The sequence below is a fragment of the Nansenia antarctica genome (genome assembly GCF_963989245.1).
Source record: "Nansenia antarctica genome assembly, chromosome: 1".
Classification (NCBI taxonomy): Eukaryota; Metazoa; Chordata; class Actinopteri; order Argentiniformes; family Microstomatidae; genus Nansenia; species Nansenia antarctica.
The window spans coordinates 47,234,420-47,251,029 of record NC_137674.1 but is presented as its reverse complement, the minus strand read 5'-3'; the positions used below and the strand labels follow the sequence as shown (position 1 = coordinate 47,251,029).

Genomic DNA, 16,610 nt, shown 5'->3' with positions numbered 1-16,610 from the left:
AACTGTGGCTTCAGTATTGAACACTGTGACTTAGCGACCGTAAAAAACTGTAATTATCTAGTCATTTAAAGGCAATATTAAAAAGATGAGTTTTCAGTCTTGACTTGAACATATTTGAACATAGTTGCATCCCTAATGTAAACTGGCAGTGCATTCCACAATTAGGGTGCATAACATGAGAATGCAGCCTCACCCAATCTCTTCTTTTGCACATGTGGTACACAGAGAAAACCAGCGTCAGAAGACCCGAGAGCTCTATTGGGCTGATATGCTAGCAAAAGGTCTATGGGGCACCTGGGGTCAGGGGAGGCCGGTGGAGGTAGGAATCGGAGGACGGGGGCTCGTTGTAAATATGCATGGGACGGAATGAGGAACGGTATCAAACACACATGGAATGAGGAACGCTTCATTTGTAAAGGCTCATCTCTGTGCACATAAGACAATAAAAGCTTCAAAAAGATAAGCTATCTGATCTACCGGTACTCTGTTTGAGCTACCGAGGCATTTTGCAACAAACCATCTTCTAATCACTTTGACACCGTTTCTGTGGAACTGCCTATCTGCTCCACATGTGCTGAGTGTTTGGCCTCACTCGACTGACTCACTGGGGAGCCTCACAGTCACGGAGATAGAGAGATGTTCACGCGTGGTTTCTGTATATAAGCTGTTGAGTCACGCACACACATACACACACACTCACACACACACACACACACACACACACACACACTGACTGACAGCATGTAGGCTTTACAGATAGAGAGGTCTATAATTGTTGTCGCTCCGTCATAATCACCCGCCATGGAGACGGCACTGTTAACCTGAACCTCTCTCTTGAGAAAACACACACACACGCACACGTACACGCACACGCACACGCACACACACACACACACACACACACACACACATACATACACACACACACACACACACACACACACACACACTCAAATACTCAGTCACATACTCACTCATACACACACACACACTGACAGCATGTTGGCATTACGGACAGAGAAGTACTTAACACTTCTGAAGATAACGCGGGGTGACTTGGGATGTGATGTTCTACTATTTTCATTAAGAGTGACACCACCTCTTCACACCATTAACTAGATAAGTAGCTTGAAGGAAAATTAGGTTTGAAAAAAAAATATAACAGTCCGTCGTGATGCCGCTACTTGTAATGGACTTGCATCGAGGCCGGTGAGGCTGTTGCATGCTGGGATTGCCAGGGGAGGCTGGTGGAGGTAGAAATTGGAGGATAGGCTCATTGTAATGAATGGAACGGAATGAGGAATGGTGTCAAACACGTCTAATACCATTCCTCATTCCATTCCATGCGTTACAAGGAGCCTGTCCTCCGATTTCTACCTCCACCAGCCTCCCCTGGATTGCGGTGACAGGAGCTATGGCCTAGAGCTAAGGACGTGCTGTACAGTGAGAGAAGAGAGAACACATAACACACTCAATTGATTGTACTGGGCTCTTCTGTACACACAACAAAGGTCGAATGACATGCTCCATTAGCTGGTGACACAGTAGTGTGGCTAACGCTGTTTATTAACTGTCGCTGTGGCCAGCTGTGAGGAGGCTGTTCTATATCCTCATAGGTCTCAAAACCCCCGTTCTCTCGAAAACGCAATTATGTGTGTAATGTCTTGTTGTTGTTCTGTCTGCGGTAAGTCTTGGAAACTGAATAGGTATTTTAAAATGTTTCCCCTAAAAATAGACAATAAAGCTTTTCAACTTGAACCTGAGAATACTGTATGGCAATTTATCTCAATATGTATGCTCAACATGAATAGATAACCCCACTTTTAGGCTATACTTTATACTTTACTTTATAGGAGATATAAACATGGTCATCTCATCTATTTACCGCGGGGGGAAAAAACGTCTCTATTTCCATGTGTCATAGTAAAGGTCAACACATGTTGTTTACATTATATTACATAATCTGTCTTGAGAGCATTATTCATAGAGAACCTGTTGTCCACACCCCAGCACTGCGCTGATGAACAATGGCTTTTAAGATCATTTACCCTGAGAAAATGTTGACGTCTGAAAAGTACATGTAATCTGTACTGTTTTAAAGGTGTCCATTAATGACGCATATCTATCAGGGGAGGCTGGTGGAAGTAGACATCGGAGGACAGGGCTCATTGTAATGCATAGAATGGAATGAGGAATGGTATCAAACACGTGAGAACCACTGAGAACATTGCTGGGCCAAAAGAGAATATTACTAGTACCTATCCATACCCCCTATACTTCCACAAGTACCTATCCATACCCCCTATACTTCCACAAACATAACTTCTATTTGTAGACAAAAAAAAGTAATGAGAAGCTCTCTCTGAATATATGCAAATAAGTGTGCATAGTATACACACCCATCCCCAAATAATAAACTCCATATTTATGACACGGCCTGGTGAAAACGTCTGCATGTCGGCAATTCTCAAGTTGCGCAAATGAGGAATCCAATGAAATTGGATTCACTTTATTGCTTCCCGTCCTGCTTCAGGCTACTGGATTAGTGATACATGGCTTGTAAACAAACGTACGTTTTAGGACGTGTTCAAAAGCAAGGACTGTGTGATCATCTAATAATGTGTAGTTGTGTGTTTTTAGCACGTTGATGTTCTATCAGCATGTTGTGATGTGCTAAACATGCAGTTAGCTGCTAGCTAGCTACCGACGCAATGGTAGCAAACACGTCTGTTTTGATTCAGAGCGAATTTCTCCAGTATTTGGTTTGAGGTGTACCAATATTCAAATAAGCATATCTTCTTCAACTATTTTCAGATTTCAATGTATGACACATTGAGCTTACAAATCTGTACAAAGCGGACAATCTGTGAAATACTGAAAAATGACCTTGTCCTACTTGGGGACTTTTTCACCAGACCCTGTCACATTTGTGTAACCAACCACATGGTGTTACAGATTAGATCCAGCTCTCTCTTGAAACAGAGATTCTATCGTAATAAGACTAATCTGGATAAATGAAGCTTAAATTAAATAGATCTTTGTTGTCTTCTCGCTTGTCTTCTCTCTTCTCCCACAAACTACAGTAAGAGACAACTTAATGTTTGTGAAAAATGTCTATTTACTTAAACTCCCTATTCACACAATACATTCTCTTGGGGGTGGGGGGGGGCAAGCCTATTGTGTCGGACAGACTGACGGAAAACCAGGCGGCGAAAACAATCAGGGTAAGCACACTGCAAACAGTGCCTAGCCCGCAGTACTTGAACTTTACCAATCACAATTACATAACACTAAAGGCAGCAGGAACGACAGTGTGACAACGTGATTCACTCAAGCTGTTGGTTTCTCTTGCGACATGGTTGGTGGGTGGCTGATGGCTTCCTAATTGAGCATACATTAGAATGCATTAGCATCATGTTGGTGCTCTACTCTAGATAAATAGAACTGGCGTCACGAATGGAATGCGTTCTATAGAACCGTCTCACTGATTGTGATCAAGCTGCATAATGAAGCCTTTGAGAGCTCTAATGGACTACAAATGCGTGTAAACATCAGAACCACAACAGGCGTGGTGAATTACTCACACTTACAATCACTCAAGCTATTGAGTGATTTAAAAAAAAATACGGAACACTGTTTGTCATACTAGACATTATGAACTAATTCCCTATCTTCTGTACCATAAATAGAACCAGCATGTAATGTTTCGTCAAAAGGTTACACAACTAAATGTCAACATGTCTCGAATTGGCACTTGACCACAGAGACGTGTAGGAGTGGCTCGATGGCGTACGAGTGTGGGCTGAAACGACAATTACTCTGCCTTTTGGAGTGTGTGACTGTCTATTTTCTTAAGCACTTTTTTTCCATTTCCATTTCTACTTGTGAACGACCTCGTAGATCAATACAACACGGGGGTCGGGCATGGTCGAGCGAGAGAGGTTTTCCTGAGTGGCCCGCCTTGTTGACCCTGGGCTCTGTTGAAGGAAAGAGCTCAGAGAACACTGCACACTGAACACTGGGTACTACTACTGTGTACACAGCCCAGCCTTCCCTCCAGCGAGCCAGGCAATGTGTATTCAGTCTGTTTAAAGGACTCTGACAGCTACGAGCCTTCTATGGAGATGACTGCATGGAGCAAGAGAGGTACGGAGACACAAAGAGACCAGCTGTATGTCTGAGACACAGTCAAATATGGCTCCTGACAATAAGCAGATTATACTGTTGGCATGAATTAAGGCAGACCCATCTCAGAGGAGCACACCGATATTCCACGCATGCCAGACTTATAAGCTGTGGAAAGAGACCGTCTAATTCTCTTCTCAAATATGGTCATGTTCATATGACTACAGAAATGTCATATCAAACTGTTTTGTATTGATATATCTATCTTCCTGACTCTCTATTTCTCACAATAGACAATCAAAGTTCAATTATATTACACGCTATTCTATCTGCCATCTTAAACTTCATGTTCCTGAGAAATAAGAAAAGAAACACCACTACACAACTAGAAACACAGAAAACAAGTTCAACACAGATCATTCTGGAATTATTTTGTCTACTTAAGTATACAGTACTGGGCCAAAAGTGTTTAAGCCAAACACAGCACATCCCTAGTCTGTATGAATCATCAGGTGGTCAACACCACTATCATGTGACCAGGTGGTCAACACCACTATCATGTGACCAGAACACGCTGGTGCCTTCAGGGGAGACGTGAAAGGCTCTGAACCTCATCAGACACGGACAGAGGGATGGACAGAGGGATGGACAGAGGGATGGTTATTATGATATGAGGGACAGTGGAGGCTGGTGGAGGTAGAAATTGGATGACGGGCTCATTGTAATACATGGAATGGAATTAGGAATGGATTTCATCCCATGCATTGCAATGAGCATGTCCTCCTTCTACTTTAATTTTCTTTCTTCTTTTTTTTTTTACATCTAGCAGACACCAAAGCGATTTACAACATACATTTGTCTAAGTCAGTGAATCATCTTTCCATCAGTCATCTATGCTATGACTGATGAGAAGGAAGAATTACTTTTGTTGTTGTTGTTGTGGTTACCTCCACCAGCCAGCCTCCCGTGGTGAGGGGGGTAATGTAATATTTTCTATATGTCTGTGTTGTTCAGCCTCAGAGCATGTCTAAAGAATACCACACAAGAGGAAATGACCTTTAGAAATGTGTCACAAACAAGACTAACCCATTGCAGTGGGTCTACATCCCTAAAAAACTGCCTTCACAATCTCACTGTAGATAAGACTACACTGAAGGAATTTCACCCTTGTGAAATAAGATGGCTTTGCAGCTCCAAAAGTGATTAGTCAAGCAACAACTAAGGCAAAAATTGTATTGTACAACGGTACACTGAGTATACCACGTAATGACACACAGTAGTAACCTGTGCATGTCAATGAAAGTAGAACAACAGGACTTTGACATGTCAGTAATAGGCAATCAGTAACAGACAATCAAGTCATTGGTCCTGCCTATCAATAGCCAGGCAACCCGCTGGTCCTGTTTATCAATAGTCAGGCCAGTTCTCAGGTGACTAGGGGAGAACTCTTATCCTAATGCCTGCAGACACCTAACCATATGTCCTTAGAAAACAAATGATCACTTTGGAATTTAGAGCTGATTTGACATTTCTTAACCTTTCTTAACTTTTTCCCCTCAACATATAACTAATAAAGAAACGAAAATTGAAAAAAATGTTAAAAGTTAACTCACTCAGTGTGAGTATTTCTCTACTGCATTACTTACAAACTGCATTATTAACTTGAATAAACAAGAAATTACAAAGTCAAACAAAATGACCCCTTAATCTTGTATTATACCTATTGCCTTATTGTTAACTATATCCTGTGTTATTCTTTTTTGTCACTTGTCCTTTTTTATCTTGAATTATGCCTATTGCCTTATGTCTTGTTCTGCAATGTCAGGAACCGAAGCCTATTATTATTTTTATAATTTTTTATTTTTTTGCCATTTAGCAGACGCTTTTATCCAAAGCGACTTACAATTACGAATTACAGGGACATTCCCCCTGGAGTAACTGAGGGCTAAGTGCCTTACCCAAGGGCACACTAGTAGTGGTGTGGCTTCAGGCGGGATTTGAACTCACAACCTTCCGATCACAAGTCCAACTCACTATCTCACTAGACCACCACTACCCCTAAGAATTTTACTCTCTTACACTTGTAATGTGACGTAACAATAAACTTGAAAGTTGAAACGTGACCATATTTCACTACTTCATATGGCTTTATGTCCAGCACACTGGGCTGCACAACCACCTAGGCTGTGTGAGACAGTTGACTCTATGAGGCTGTGTGAGACAGTTGACTCTATGAGGCTGTGTGAGACAGTTGACACTATGAGGCTGTGTGAGACAGTTGACTCTATGAGGCTGTGTGAGACAGTTGACTCTATGAGACTGTGTGAGACAGTTGACTCTATGAGGCTGTGTGAGACAGTTGACTCTATGAGGCTGTGTGAGACAGTTGACACTATGAGACTGTGTGAGACAGTTGACACTATGAGACTGTGTGAGACAGTTGACTCTATGAGACTGTGTGAGACAGTTGACTCTATGAGACTGTGTGAGACAGTTGACTCTATGAGGCTGTGTGAGACAGTTGACTCTATGAGGCTGTGTGAGACAGTTGACACTATGAGACTGTGTGAGACAGTTGACACTATGAGACTGTGTGAGACAGTTGACTCTATGAGACTGTGTGAGACAGTTGACTCTATGAGGCTGTGTGAGACAGTTGACTCTATGAGGCTGTGTGAGACAGTTGACTCTATGAGGCTGTGTGAGACAGTTGACTCTATGAGGCTGTGTGAGACAGTTGACTCTATGAGGCTGTGTGAGACAGTTGACTCTATGAGACTGTGTGAGACAGTTGACTCTATGAGGCTGTGTGAGACAGTTGACTCTATGAGGCTGTGTGAGACAGTTGACTCTATGAGGCTGTGTGAGACAGTTGACTCTATGAGGCTGTGTGAGACAGTTGACTCTATGAGGCTGTGTGAGACAGTTGACTCTATGAGGCTGTGTGAGACAGTTGACTCTATGAGACTGTGTGAGACAGTTGACTCTATGAGGCTGTGTGAGACAGTTGACACTATGAGACTGTGTGAGACAGTTGACACTATGAGGCTGTGTGAGACAGTTGACTCTATGAGGCTGTGTGAGACAGTTGACTCTATGAGGCTGTGTGAGACAGTTGACTCTATGAGGCTGTGTGAGACAGTTGACTCTATGAGGCTGTGTGAGACAGTTGACTCTATGAGGCTGTGTGATACAGTTGACACTCTGATGCTGTGTGAGACAGTTGACTCTATGAGGCTGTGTGAGACAGTTGACTCTATGAGGCTGTGTGAGACAGTTGACACTATGAGACTGTGTGAGACAGTTGACTCTATGAGGCTGTGTGAGACAGTTGACTCTATGAGGCTGTGTGAGACAGTTGACTCTATGAGGCTGTGTGAGACAGTTGACTCTATGAGACTGTGTGAGACAGTTGACTCTATGAGGCTGTGTGAGACAGTTGACTCTATGATGCTGTGTGAGACAGTTGACCCTATGAGGCTGTGTGAGACAGTTGACACTATGAGGCTGTGTGAGACAGTTGACACTCTGAGGCGGTCTGACGTTGTTGAAAGAGAGTCATATCTAAGTACTGTGAGGCAGACTCCTGCCTGAATGCAGCAGCAGACAGTGCTGAGCACCGAGAAAGCCATGGGTCAATATCTGTGATCAAATAACCACCTGGTATGTACAAGTAATGGACAGAGACATTCCCCTCTAGACTGCCATCCTGCATTTAGGATGTTTTCTGATCCGATTAGTCTGCAGTTGCAGATGAAATAATCAATGTAGTTATTTTTCAACTTCAAGGGCTGTGACATACTACAGTTCGTCCTCCAAACAGCATTATGTACATTATTACTGTCTATTTTTTATTTATTTATTTATTTACAGTAAAATGAGTTTTCTCAATCACCATAAGCTGATCAGTTCAGACTACATCGGTAAAATAATAATAATACATACAAATAGTTCCTTGGCCTATCAGCAGTGGTCTCAAACTGATTAGAGTTAGCTTTCTTTCACATTGGAGGATGTGTGTGTAATTACAATGTAACTACAGCTACCTGTTATTACAATGTAATTACTGTGTAGTTAATACCAGTATCTGTCTATACCAATAGGCATATGCATAAATAGACATAGATAGAGCCTAATCATGCAGCATTCAAACTAAGCATACTCACTTCCGAAGTATCCCCCAAATGTTCTAAAGTGATGTTGCCCTTGCTCTTGCTCTCGTTGTCACTGAGGACATCGTCCTCGGATTCTACAATAGAAGAGCCCGTTGAGGAGATACTGGAGTTGGACAGGTTCCGTCGCAGGGGACGGTTCACATGATCACCCCACTCCTCCTGTTGGATCACCCGGGAGCAGCCACCTCCCTCCGGGGTGAGGGTCACCTGCGGCACGCAGCGCACCTCCATGGCAGCAGGCTGAGTTGGAGTTGAGTTGAACGCAGGTTGTACTACCGCCGCCACGGAGGGGCTGACTTGTCCCGGCGCCACCTGGACGGAGAGTTCATTGCAGATCACTGATACTGTGCGGGTCGTTTTACGCTCCTTAATTGATCCTTCGTTAATCCCAGCCCCCGATAGTCCAGCCTCCTTGGATGACTTTCTCCTTTCCTTCGGCATTGGACTGGCGATGAGCGCGTGATGGAGCGCAGTCGTCTCGGAATTATCCAAATGTGATTCTACCGCGCGCGGCCAAATCTGGTCATCTCATTCCCTCCCTATACTTTAGATGAGATGTAATGTGGGCAAATTATTTCTAAGTATTGCAATCAAATCGATTCTGTTTTTTCCCCCCGAGTTAGAGACAGAAACCAATAAGACGCACTCGGCGATCGCAGCCAACGTGCTGACTGTCTGGTGGATTACTACGGGGAAGCCCTCGCCAACCCTACCGAGCGTCAGCGCGGTTCACCATACATAACAAGGTTGATCTTCCGCATTGGTTGCAATTCGCCTCGCCTCGCTTCCTGACTGAATAATAGCAATTGGCCGACCTAAGCCTTTTACTTTGAGTTTTTGATATACTTCCTCATTCAGTCTGGCACTTCTGTGTACAGTATGTATGCCCCTGGGTGTCTCTGATCAACTGCGCATCAACAGCAAGCTGCTTCACAGCAGCAGCAGAGATGATGGAAGACGGCACCGGCTCTGATCGATGATATGATATGAATGATATGATATCGTCTATGATACACACCCCTGAAGCAACTCAGCGGAGCTGAAGTAGAGTCATTCTGTCAAAAGAAGGAATAAATCTAATAAAATAGAGATTCAAAACGGACCGAGGAGCTGTTTGGATACCTTCTACATATAACTGTATATAACTAACTGTAGTGTAGTAGGCCTATCTATCAAACTGATACAAAATATAGAACATAAGATAGACAACGTTACGTTAAACGTCGTTTACATACAATACATTTAGTTGTGGTTTACATAGGCTACCAGAAACTAAATACATGGGAAGGAGTAGCCTACGTCTAGTCTGCCATAGAGTCTATATTAAGAACAACCTTTTTACTATGTTTGTAGTTTGTAGTTATGATATGCATTCCAGACGAATATGTGTCAGTCTCAACAGCGCTGGCCCCAAGCCACCTGTGCACCTGTCATGGAATGTACCGTTTGTATTTCCCACTCCGGCCCACAGGGCGGCGGTAGACTACTATGTAACCGCTAGTAGATCCATTTTCCCACCGTAGACGAACAGTCTTGGCAATCACAACAGTTTGGAGCTACATTTCGCACTAGCCAGGCAATTGTGTAATAACACGACCTTGTTGGATTTGACCAAACCAAACCTCCAGTCGAGCCCCCCCTGCTCTGCAGTAAACCAGAGCCATGTTGGCCGTGAGGAGTGCGTTGCGTCTCGGCTTCAGACTCTCCGCGGTGTCGAGGCGGGGATGCGCTAACGCCATCCCGGTGGACGACGTCGTGAACGGGCTCACCGAGGAGCAGATGCAGGTAGTTAGCCTGGCTAGCTAAGTGTGACAGTTCAATGATTCTGAAAGCGGGAGGGACTAGGTCAACAGGTAAATGCGTTGTCAGTCAACAAACACCGCTCAAAGGCTTTCTGTGGGAAGTTATGAATGAACTAATCAGAAGGTTGTCAAAGGACGCGAGAAGCTAGCTGGCTAGCAGATGGCATACTTGCTACTGTTGCAGCCCGTTATTATCTGACAGCCTGTGCATTATGTGTAAAACTAAAGCCAAGTTTGGCTTGGCCAACTAGCTACCATGCAAGGCGCCGCCCCGCTCTTTGGGAGCAATTTCGGGTTTAGTGTCTTGCCCAAGGACACCTCGACATGTGGCCAGACGGGGCTCGAACCGCCGATCTGCCAACCTTGCGATCATTAGACCTGCCGGCTCTACCTGCAGCGCCACAGACAGTGTGGTCATGGGACATAAGGTTAGGTGAGGTCAGAGACGCAGCGTGTGGACTGGAGGCGGGACGAGGGGTGGGGTGCGTATGCGGTCTTTAATTGGGTAAAAGGTGATGTGACGCCGTTCTCCTCTAAATGGCTATTGGCCATAAGGACAAACTCCTAGCATTTGTAATCTTTCAATAATGCCTGTTCAAAGCTATTTTATTTAACCTTTATTTTAACTTCATGAGTTCTATTGAGACCAACGTCTCTTTGAGGGAGCCCTGAATACACATTATTTACAACAATTACCCCCCAAAAAATCAAGATTATAAAACACAGTCTGGAAAAACAATGACATGTTTCAACAAAAAGGGTCATTGAACAAAATGTTACATTTCCTGGAGTAAGTAAAAGTAGGCCCAGCCTGTTTTTATTGAGATTACATATTACATCATTACCTGTTGGTGGCAGGCAATTTCCTGTGTTTAGTAGTATTCTAAACATAATAGAATAATATGAAAGTGTTGATGCTAATATTCAGATTGATTCACCTGTCGGAATTATATTGATGTTGTCTTCTTTCTTGTCCAGCTCAGACACACAGTGCGGAGGTTCTGTGCAGAGAAGTTGGCCCCTGTCGCTGATGAGATTGACAAGAGCAATGAGTTTCCAGGGATGCGGGTGGGTAATATGCTGAAACCTACAGTACTTGTCTTCAATACTTTTAAATGCATAACTGCTAAAGCTGTCTCAAGACATAAAACAAGCGAACATTGATCCTACTGTAACACATGGTTTATTGAATGTATCTAAGAATGCACATGTTTAGGTCAGGGGAGGCTACGGGAGCCTGGTAGAGGCAGAAGTCGGAGCACAGTATAACGCACGTGTTTGATACCATTCCTCATTCTATCCCATGCATTACAATGAGTCCCTCTTCCGATTTCCGCCTCCGCTGGTTTAGGGATACTCGATACTTTGCATACACTTGCATATGCCTACCTGTGGGCTAGACCTGCATTGCAAGCAGGACAACCTAGGTGATTGTTTGTGATGTTTAGTTTAGGTTGATCATGTTTACAGGGTAAGAAAGTAAATAGACTTTGTATGTCAATTGTCATGCAGCAATTCTGGAAGGACATGGGTGAAATGGGACTTCTTGGCATCACTGCGCCAGGTAAGTGATTGGTTTAAAGTGCAAGATTACAAGGACATTGTATTCAGTTGAAGTAGTCATCATTCTTATATTGCATTTTCTCTTAAGTTAAGCAAAGTTAAGTTAAGCCTGTGCCTATGCCTTTTCATTCAATGGTTATTATCTTGTTAAATGTTTATCTATTTATTTTCTCTCTATCTCTCTCTGTATATATATATATATATATACAGTTTGTCCTTTTTTTCTTTCTTACTATCCTCCTCTTGCTGTATTTTTTTATGCTGTATGTAAAGCACTTTGAATTGCCCCTGTTGTATGAAATGTGCTATACAAATAAACTTTCCTTGCCAGTGTGATTCTAAATGCTCTTTTGAGAAAATAAAATTGTGCGTAAGTGTGTATCCGTTCAGCAATAGCAATTGAAGAGTCTTTCAATGATTAGTACAATATATTCATAATTGTATTTCTCTTCCAGCGGAGTTCGGTGGCTCAGAATTGGGCTACCTAGACCATGTGATTGTGCTGGAGGAGATGTCGCGTGTATCAGCGGCCGTTTCCCTAAGTTACGGGGCGCACTCCAACCTGTGTGTCAATCAGATGGTTCGCCATGGCACCCAGAAACAGAAGGAGAAATACTTGCCCAAAGTGAGAATCACTCATGTCTCTTTTTGCACATTAATGCTGCACACATTAATACTATAAAGTACAGTCATTGATTAGTCATTAGTCATTGTATTGCTTCTAAACAGACGTTGCACTCATCTGAAATACACTTATCAGGAGTCAACAGACAGTCAAAGAGGGCCTTAACCAAAGTGTTTCTTTGTTCTCACAATCACTGTTGGCCTAAATGATTGAATTAGGACTGGTGGTGCTCTTAAACAGTTTGCACTCTTCCAAAATGCATTTGGAGTCAACAACATACAGTCAGTCACAGAGGGTCATGTAACCAATGTGTTCACTTCCCACCCTTATTGTATTGTCCCCACGCTTGGTGTGTCTGACCCCAGCTGATCACTGGGGAGCATGTAGGAGCCTTGGCCATGAGTGAACCCAACGCTGGGTCTGACGTCGTCTCCATGAAACTGAGGGCCAAGAAGCAGGGTGAGTCTCTCCTATGTACCCCCTATGTCTCTATGTCCCCCTTGCCCTGATGGTTTCTGTGTATGAGCCACTATTTAAAAGTGTTTGTTTCAGCACCACCTTACCTTAGTCCCTGGTTCTGATATTAGAAACTTGCCAAACACAGAGGATTGATTGATCGATTTATCGATTGATTGATCGATCAGACGGTTGATTGAGTTATTGATGTTGACATTTTTAGTTTCTGACCTTTGATTGGCGTCTGCTGACACGGTGGGTCTTCTCTCTGTGTTGCTGTAGGAGACCATTACGTTCTGAACGGTGGAAAGTTCTGGATCACTAACGGTCCGGACGCAGACGTCCTGATTGTGTACGCCAAGACAGACCCAGAGGCCGTGTCCCGCGGCATCACTGCGTTCATCGTAGAGAAGGCAAGTATCTGCTATCGTATAGAAGGACAAGGGCAAGGGCATAGAATGGAGACTGTTGACATTTCAGCAGCAAGGCCTATATGACGAGAAGTCTCTAGAATCACAAGTATTTGCCATCGGAAATGAAACCAAAACAAGGGAGGCTGGTGGAGGTAGAAATCGGGCAGTGGTGGTCTAGTAGATAGTGAGTTGGACTGGTGATCGGAAGGTTGTGAGTTCAAAACCCACCTGAAACACCACCACTAGTGTGCCCTTGAGTAAGGCACTTAGCCTTCTAGTTACTCCAGGGGGAATGTCCCTGTAAATCATAATTGTAAGGCGCTTTGGATTACAAGCGTCTACTAAATGGCAAATTCAAATTCAAATGGGGCTCATTGTAATGCATGGAATAGAATGGAGCAACCAGACCTGAAACAAACACATTCCTTATTTGGGTTACAAAGGACATCACCAGTTGTGGACGTGGCCCAGTTTACACTTCCCTTTCTTATGCACAGTGCTGGAAATGACTAATTCTCCTCCCTGTCTTGTACCCCACAGGACATGCCCGGTTTCACCACGGCACAGAAGCTGGACAAACTGGGCATGAGGGGCTCCAACACCTGTGAGCTGGTCTTTGAGGACTGTAAGATCCCAGAGGAGAACGTTTTGGGTCCTCTCAACAAGGGCGTCTACGTGCTGATGAGTGGCCTGGACATGGAGAGATTAGTACTCGCGGCTGGACCTATCGGGTAAATCAATATTCTTGAATCAACATTCACATGTTGGGGTTAATCCTTATTCATATCGGGTCTTTTTGGGTCCCTAAAAGATGCCAGATTGTGAGCATTATTGTTTGTAGCTCTGTGTTCTTCACTGATGGAAAATGCTTTCTTCTTGCAGCATCATGCAGGCTGTGCTAGACTTCTCTATTCCCTACCTCCACGTCAGAGAGGCTTTCGGACAGAAGATCGGACACTTCCAGGTGAGAAACCCAATTCATGTTTTTACCCTGAGAATTACAAGGCCGTTGAAGACCGCAGTCTCATTATGGTTTGGACTGAGATTTGAAGTGGGGGAGGATAACTGAAACATTCAAGGGTTTCTTCTGACTAAAGAGATGGGACTCTGGTGCTCCTTTCCTGAATAATTCATTAATTCACTCATTTATTTCACACTTCTTTTTTCTCTCCTCTAACCCACCAGTTGATGCAGGCCAAGATGGCCGACATGTACACGCGGCTGAGTTCCTGTCGGCAGTATCTGTATAACGTGGCACGCGCCTGTGACAAGGGACACTTCAACTCCATGGTCAGTCGTCTGAACTCTCAACCGCCGTTCTGTGTGATTTCTCTTGATAGATGTTCTGCAGGCCAGTATTGATTTGTGGTGTCATTGCAGGACTGCGCCGGTGTAATCCTGTATTGTGCTGAGAACGCCACACAAGTCGCCCTGGATGGGATTCAGTGTCTTGGTGAGTGCCAAGCAACCCCCTCCCTGCATGCGCCACATAGAAACACCAACCTGAGATATCTTGAGGACGCTCAAGTCTGCCCTGCTGGATCTCTTTGTATTAACGCTGTTGGGACTTATTCATTCCATGCGTGTAATAACATAAAACACTAAACCATTACAGTGCTACACACATTGCAAACTGCAATGTTACACTGTTGTATACTACTCTGTTGGAGTATCAACTACACGGGTTACTATGTTGGTATAGAGCCAACTGAGTGTTGAACGGTGGGAAGAGGCAGGCTTGTTTGTGAATGGATTATTACGTTTTTCTGACGTGACAACATTTTCCTAAACCACCACATTCCTCTCCCTCCAGGTGGTAACGGCTACATCAACGATTACCCCATGGGCCGCTTCCTCAGAGACGCCAAGCTCTACGAGATCGGAGCGGGCACCAGCGAGGTGCGCAGGATCATCATTGGTCGGGCCTTCAACGCCATGTACAAGTAGGCGGAGACTGGCTGAAGAGGAGAGTAGAGAGCAGACAAACTAACTGACTGACTGGATCACCACACACACACACAGGCACGCACGCACACCTTCACCCACCAAGGCCTTACTGTACATGAGCTACAGCTGTAGTCAAGATGAGCACTGAGGAGTTCCCAGTAAGATTTGTAGAGCTAAGATCACCGTACTGTAAGCCCATTGCAGGGGAGGCAGCTGGATGTAGAAATTGGAGGAGGGCATGAATGGAATTGAATGAAGAATAGTATCAAACTCATTGAAGGTGATAAAGGAAAGATGATCTTGGTGCTATGACGCTTTTGGAAGACTCAACCTAGAACAGTTCTTGTTAAAGATGAAGGATGATTTGTCTGACCTGGATTGGTTCAGCTCAGTGTAGATGTCATGAACAGGCCAATCACCTGCCAGCAAACAATGACATTAAGCAATCACATATGGAAAGAATAGGAAATCTTGTATTGTTCATTTTTATTTATGTATTATTTTACCATTATCAACAGTGTATATAGTACATATATAGTGACATACCCATACTTTGTCCAAATTGTGGATGAATTTAATCATAAAACGGCTTCTGTTGAAGCAGTAAAATATAAGATAGACGATTCTTTCTAATCACTGTCCAGTCATAACTGAATACAGCCATATGTATTTAGGGTTATTCTACCTGCTTTCCGTTTCTAAGCTCTTGCCTTCTATTGGTTTCCTGCGGTATATTTACGTGGTGTTAGCGTTAATGATATACTGTACCTTTTATCTTTTCCATGATTCATCATTGTAAACTTTGGATTTTGTATATAACTTTGCCTGTCAACAGTATGGATTTCCCTAGTCTATTCACCTTGATGGTGTTGAGCTGTGTAGAAAACCACTTCCATGAATAAAAGTGACAAATGTTTCGATAGCAGCAGTGTGCTGGTACTGATTACTAATATATTTCTGTTGTAGGACCTGTTAGTTTCATTTTGGCATCAAACATATTCAACTGTTATACCAACTGAAAACTGCCTTACAGGGGAGGAGAAAACTCTTCCAAAGTTTTGTCAACTCTTAAAAGGAATTTGTTTTTGCTTGTTTTGTTTGTTTGTGTAGAATAAAAGAACTTGAATTGTGTCACCTTTTGAGTCTGTTGATCTCCTGGGAATGTCCTATTATCCTCACTGACACATCCCGGATGTGTTCTAGAGTAATGTCTTCCTAATGACCACAGCCCTCCTGCCTCCATAGATGAGATAACAATCAAATGTTTTTTGACATTTTTTTCTTTTTGAGGGATAGGTCAGCTTTAAAATGAGTAAATCAAATGTAAGTTCTATCCAATAGCATTGCTTGAATCATTTCTAGTCCCTTTGTTTCCCCCTGTCTCCACCCTCCCCTAATTGAAGGACCTGAAAAGAAAATATTAATTATAATTATAGGTAGAGATGACAATCTTTATTACAATTGAGAGAGATGAATGGTATCACATTGTCATTGTTATGGATAT

The 16,610-nt window shown here is 43.4% G+C and overlaps 2 protein-coding genes across 3 annotated transcripts in view; one reads left to right on the top strand and one right to left on the bottom strand.

Moving 5' to 3' along the window:
- Positions 1-9,705, bottom strand: part of itpka (inositol-trisphosphate 3-kinase A) — a 16,189-nt gene extending 6,484 nt beyond the window's left edge. For both annotated transcript variants that reach the window (XM_080543129.1, XM_080543130.1), the window contains exon 1: positions 8,292-9,705. In XM_080543129.1, coding sequence (XP_080399255.1) covers positions 8,292-8,741 — 450 coding nt within the window. In that variant the 5' untranslated portion in view covers positions 8,742-9,705. The remainder of the gene's footprint in view (positions 1-8,291) is intronic.
- A 145-nt stretch (positions 9,706-9,850) lies between these two features.
- ivd (isovaleryl-CoA dehydrogenase) lies at positions 9,851-16,237 on the top strand. Its single transcript, XM_080543145.1, has 11 exons — positions 9,851-10,085; positions 11,081-11,170; positions 11,615-11,666; positions 12,121-12,290; positions 12,656-12,749; positions 13,029-13,159; positions 13,700-13,890; positions 14,042-14,123; positions 14,345-14,449; positions 14,540-14,612; positions 14,973-16,237. The coding sequence occupies exons 1-11, from the start codon at positions 9,963-9,965 to the stop codon at positions 15,104-15,106; spliced, it is 1,245 nt and encodes a 414-aa protein (XP_080399271.1). The 5' UTR covers positions 9,851-9,962; the 3' UTR covers positions 15,107-16,237.
- Positions 16,238-16,610: the final 373 nt, after the last annotated feature.

Coding starts and splice junctions, on each gene's coding strand:
- ivd (XM_080543145.1), top strand. CDS start 9,963: ATGTTGGCCGTGAGGAGTGCGTTGCGTCTCGGCTTCAGACTCTCCGCG. Junction 11,171..11,614: donor ATGAGTTTCCAGGGATGCGG/GTGGGTAATATG, acceptor ATTGTCATGCAG/CAATTCTGGAAGGACATGGG. Junction 14,450..14,539: donor AGGGACACTTCAACTCCATG/GTCAGTCGTCTG, acceptor GTGTCATTGCAG/GACTGCGCCGGTGTAATCCT.